Consider the following 5764-nt stretch of genomic DNA (forward strand, 5'->3'; position numbering starts at 1 on the left):
TTATTATAAACAATGTCCGGCTAAATACCTTTTATTGGTATGTAAGGTCACATAACCGAGGGAATCGAGTAACTCTTCGATGTAGTTTATTAATTGAATTATTTGTCTGGCTGATATTTCTAAACGCTTAATTAAACTGTTTTGTAACGAGAGTTAAAAACAATAGAAGTTAGGATCAATAAAAATGAGAGTTTGAGATTTTAACTGGACCTTAGAAATTAGGCATTAACCTTAAACACATCGAGAGTGCTTTAAGGGTAATTAGTTTTCATTGGTTTTCAAAAATCACTTTGAACTTTAATTGATACAGCGAGAGCGCTCACTTAGGTTTGATAGTGAAATCATAATCAATAAACACGAGAGTGTGAGAGGAGGGTTTTTAAACTAATGATTTCTACAGAAAAGTGATTTTAAATTACGATCCGCATCGATGGCTTACTAGATCCCCGAAGTCCGACCATTGCATACCGATATTATTATCCTAGATTTAATTTAATAATATTTATTTTTAATTCCCTGTCTGATCATAATCAATCAAATATTAGCCTTAAATTTACGTAGTAGCGATTAACTACATTAGGTCGATTCTTAGTCCCTGTGGGTTCGATATCTTTTAAAACTACGCGATAGACTGTGCACTTGCAGTTATAATCACAGACATACCCCATTGTCGCGATCAAGTTTTTGGCGCCGTTGTCGGGGACTAATTTAGTCGACAATCGTAATTAACTGTTATGTTGTAGAGACTAAGGCAAACTCAATTATTCTAATTCCCTTTGTGCATGCCAAGTACTCGCTCTCGAAGTGAGGACTTAGTGCTGCCAATTCCCGAACCAGAGCGTTCTATCACTGTATCACGTCGATTACGACGTACTCGCACTCTTGGGAGAACAGTCGCGTCCTCTCAAATCTTACGCTATTCCTTCGCAAGCTGAACCTCAGAATAGCATTGCTGCTCCTGCTATTGAGGCGAATAATTTCGAGCTAAAACCATCATTGTTGTCAGCTGTACAACAAAACCAATTTTCTGGAAATGCGACGGAAGATCCTAATCTTCATCTGTCAGTGTTCCTGCAATACGCAGACACTGTAAAGGTGAATAATGTCAGTTCGGAAGCTATCTGACTGCGCCTTTTTCCTTTTTCACTGAGGGATAGAGCTAGAGCTTGGCTTCGGTCTTTACCCGCCAATTCTGTCACGACCTGGAATGAACTTAAGAAAGTCTTCCTGGCGCGTTATTTTCCACCTAGTAAGACCGCCATGCTAAGAGCCCAGATCAATGGGTTTAGACAAAAAGACAACGAGTCTTTATTCGAAACGTGGGAGAGATACAAAGACATGCTTAGACTTTGTCCACATCATGGTTTAGAACAATGGTTAATCATCCATACCTTCTACAATGGTCTCCTCTACAATACGAGACTTACGATTGACGCTGCTGCAGGTGGGGCACTGATGGATAAATAATATGCTGATGCCTACACACTTATCGAAAGTATGGCTCAAAACCATTATCAATGGGGAAGCGAGAGAGCTCAATCAGAGAAAACTTCTGGATAGAAATCTTCAACGAAGAGTGGGATGTACGAGATAAGTAGCCTTGACTGTGTTAACGCCAAAGTCGATGCCCTAACTCAGAAGATTGAAAACCTCACTATAGCACCTGTAGCCGCCGTGGCTGCTGTTTCCCCAAATTGCGAAATATGCGGGATGTCTGGACATGCTGCCCCCGAGTGCCAACTTTTGGCAGGAGTTTCTCCCGAACTAGTAAACTATGCTCAAGGAAACCCCTACTCAAACACGTATAACCCAGGATGGAAGAATCACCCTAATTTCTCATACAAGAACAATAATGCTTTGTACGCACCTGGTCAAGCACCCAGTGTACCACCTGGATATCAAAAGGCAGCATTCGCTGCTCCTAACGTCCCTAGGAAGTCTAACTTAGAAATAATGATGGAAAATTTCATAGTCACTCAAACTCAGACTAGTGAAGATTTCATAAACCAGAACGTGCACACTAATGAGCAAATCAAACAGTTAGCAACTAAAGTAGACGCGTTGGCCACTCACAACAAGATGCTCGAGACACAAATCTCTCAAGTGGCACAGCAACAAGCACCTGCTTCCGCACCTGCTGGGACATTTCCAGGACAGCCACAACCAATCCCAAAAGGACATGCTCATGCTATTATTCTGCGAAATGGTAGAGAGATGGATGAACCGACTGACCCTAGGCTTAAAAACCCTGCTATGTTCCAATGCCATAGGAAGACAACTGAGGAGGAAAGTAGACCCAAGGAAAAACCGAGTGATCCAAAAGAGAGAGAGGACAAAGAAGGCGAGACGGAGGAGAAAGAAGCGCGATACATACCTCCACCACCTTATAAACCACCTATCCCGTACCCTCAAAGACTCGAGAAATCTAAAAACATAGGGCAATTTAAGAAATTTGTCGAACTTCTTAAACAGTTAAACATCACAATTCCGTTTACAGAAGTCATTACACAAATGCCCTCATATGCTAAGTTCCTAAAAGAAATCCTATCTAATAAGAAGAAATTAGAAGACAACGAGACCATAACACTCACTGCTGATTGTAGTGCAATAATTCAAAATAAAATGCCACCTAAGCTGAAAGACCCAGGAAGTTTCTCCATACCCTGCAATATAGGAAAATTTGTCATAGACAAAGCTTTATGCGACTTAGGAACTAGTATTAGCCTAATGCCTTTGTCCATTTGCGAGAAACTAAACATGGGAGATCTAAGACCAACCAAGATGTTAGTACAACTTGCAGACCGATCTGTCAAGTATCCTGTAGGTGTTCTCGAAAATGTACCCGTCCGCATTGGACAATTCTACATCCCTGCGGATTTCATAATTATGGACATAAAGGAAGACGTCAATACTCCTATAATCTTAGGAAGACCTTTCCTAGCTACCGCTGGAGCCATTATAGACGTAAAGAAAGGCAAGTTGACATTCGAAGTAGGTGAGGAGAAGGTCGAGTTTATTCTAACACAATTACTTCAAGCCCCAGCTATAGAAGATACATGTTATATGGTGGACGTTATTGATGAATGTGTAAGAGAGATAGGACTATCAGAAGAATCTTACTCTGAAGTTATAAAGATTCTGATGCCCCTAATTTTCGAAGATGACAATTGGCGTTCGGAATATCGAGACGATAGTTTAAGCGAATGCTTAGCTTTAACACCCAACCCTATGCCTTGCCCAAAGAAACCAGCCTTGGACCTTAAACCATTACCCAAGACTCTTAGGTATGAATATCTAGACAATGAGCTCAAAAGACTAGTAATAGTCAACGCAGAGCTAGGAGCCACAGAGACCGAGAAGCTATTACAAGTATTAAGGAAGTATCCATCTGCGTTAGGATATAACATTGCTGATCTGAAAGGAATAAGCCCTTCCATATGTATGCATCGCATCATGTTGGAAGAAGATTGCAAAACCTCTAGGGAGCACCAAAGAAGGATTAACCCTATCCTGAGCACAATAGTTAAAGATGAAGTTACCAAACTTCTGAATGCTGGAATTATATATCCAATCTCTGATAGTCAGTGGGTAAGTCCGGTCCATTGTGTACCAAAGAAGGGAGGCATAAAAGTTACCGTAAATAAGTCATGCGAATCTATAGCCGAAAGAAAGGTGACTGGAGCAAGGATGTGTATTGACTATCGTAAGTTAAACAAAGCCACAAGGAAAGACCATTTCCCTCTTCCCTTTATTGACCAAATGCTCGAACGCTTAGCAAAACATTCCTATTACTGCTACCTGGATGGTTACTCAGGATTCTTTCAAATCCCAATTCACCCTGACGACCAAGAGAAAACAACCTTCACGTGCCCTTATGGAACATTCGCTTATAGACGAATACCTTTCGGATTATGCAACGCCCCTGCGACATTTCAGAGATGCATGATGTCGATTTTCGCTGATTACATAGACAACATCATGGAAGTCTTTATGGACGACTTCTCTGTGTGTGGGGAAGATTTCGAAGGATGTCTCTCAAATCTAGAAAAAGTATTGGACAGATGTGTACAAGTCAACCTCGTCCTAAACTGGGAAAAGTGTCACTTTATGGTTAAACAAGGGATTGTACTTGGACACGTAGTCTCCGAAAGAGGAATAGAAGTCGATAAAGCAAATATCGAAGTAATAGAAAATCTCCAACCCCCAAAAACGGTTAGAGAGATACGAAGCTTCTTAGGTCATGCAGGTTTCTACAGAAGATTCATAAAGGACTTTTCTAAGATCTCTAAACCTCTGACTAGCCTCTTAATGAAAGACGTTGAGTTTAACTTCGACGATGAATGTCTAAAAGCTTTTGAAGTAATAAAGACAGCCATAATATCTGCACCGATAATGCAACCACCCGACTGGAATTTACCATTTGAAATTATGTGTGATGCAAGCGACTATGCTGTAGGAGCTGTCTTAGGCCAAAGGAAAGATAAGAAACTCCACGCAATATATTATGCAAGTAGGACCTTAGACCCTACGCAAATGAATTACGCCACGACCGAAAAGGAACTCCTGGCGTGGTCTTCGCGCTAGATAAGTTTTGTTCCTATCTGATAGGAGCAAAGATAATAGTTTACACCGACCATGCAGCCATTAGGTATCTACTAGCTAAACAAGATGTAAAACCTAGACTGTTAAGGTGGATCCTACTACTACAAGAATTTGATTTGGAAATCAAAGATAAAAAAGGAACCGAAAACGTTGTAGCCGACCATTTATCTAGGATGGAAGGTATTAAGACAGAAGAAACACCAATCAACGATGATTTCCCCTATGAACGCTTAATAGCACATTTAGAATCTGAAAGCGACACATTGGAACAACCTAAAGCGCAAACCGTTAAGACACTAAGCACCGGAACCACACTGCCATGGTATGCCGATTTCGTCAACTACCTAGTTGCGAGAGTGCTTCCGCCCGACATGACTTATCAACAAAAGAAGAAGTTCTTCCATGACCTTAAACAGTATTATTGGGATGAAGCCTTGCTATTCAATAGAGGCGCTGATGGGATATTCCGCCGATGTGTTCCGGAAGAAGAAATAGAAAGCATAATACATCATTGCCATGATGCCCCCTATGGTGGGCACGCAGGCACATCAAAGACATGCGCTAAGATTCTGCAGGCAAGTCTCTTTTGGCCCAACCTGTGGAAGGATGTCCACATCGCTATTAGAAACTACGACCGATGTCAGCGCACTAGAAACATATCTAGACGAGATGAAATGCCACAAAAGGGCATTTTAGAAGTAGAAATCTTTGATGTGTGGGGAATCGATTTTATGGGACCTTTCCCATCTTCCTTTGGAAATAACTACATACTTGTCGCAGTCGATTACGTATCTAAATGGATAGAAGTTGTAGCCTCACCCACAAACGATGCACAAGTAGTTATTAAGCTATTCAAAAATATAATCTTTCCAAGATTTGGTGTACCAAGATTAGTCATTAGCGACGGAGGATCCCACTTCATATCTAGAATTTTCGAAAAACTCTTAGTGAAATATGGAGTCCGACACCGTGTAGCAACGCCTTACCACCCACAAACTAGTGGACAAGTCGAAGTCTCGAAGAGACAAATTAAGCAAATACTTGAAAGGAGTGTTGTCACATCTAGGAAGGATTGGTCAACTAAGTTACACGAAGCACTGTGGGTGTATAGAACCGCCTACAAGACACCAATAGGAACCATGCCTTTCAAATTAGTATACGG

At 41.1% G+C, this 5764-nt stretch overlaps 1 protein-coding gene and 1 non-coding gene across 2 annotated transcripts; one reads left to right on the forward strand and one right to left on the reverse strand.

Annotated features, from left to right (window-relative positions):
• Window positions 1-1260: 1260 nt before the first annotated feature.
• Window positions 1261-1367, reverse strand: LOC131625665 (small nucleolar RNA R71). The gene has a single exon (XR_009290919.1). It is a non-coding gene; the product is annotated as a small nucleolar RNA R71 (small nucleolar RNA).
• Window positions 1368-1581: 214 nt separating this feature from the next.
• LOC131625631 (uncharacterized) lies at window positions 1582-4584 on the forward strand. The gene is made up of 2 exons (XM_058896474.1): window positions 1582-3588; window positions 3937-4584. The coding sequence occupies exons 1-2, from the start codon at window positions 1582-1584 to the stop codon at window positions 4582-4584; spliced, it is 2655 nt and encodes an 884-aa protein (XP_058752457.1).
• Window positions 4585-5764: the final 1180 nt, after the last annotated feature.

The sequence above is a fragment of the Vicia villosa genome, unplaced genomic scaffold, assembly GCF_029867415.1.
Source record: "Vicia villosa cultivar HV-30 ecotype Madison, WI unplaced genomic scaffold, Vvil1.0 ctg.000232F_1_1_3, whole genome shotgun sequence".
Taxonomy (NCBI): Eukaryota; Viridiplantae; Streptophyta; class Magnoliopsida; order Fabales; family Fabaceae; genus Vicia; species Vicia villosa.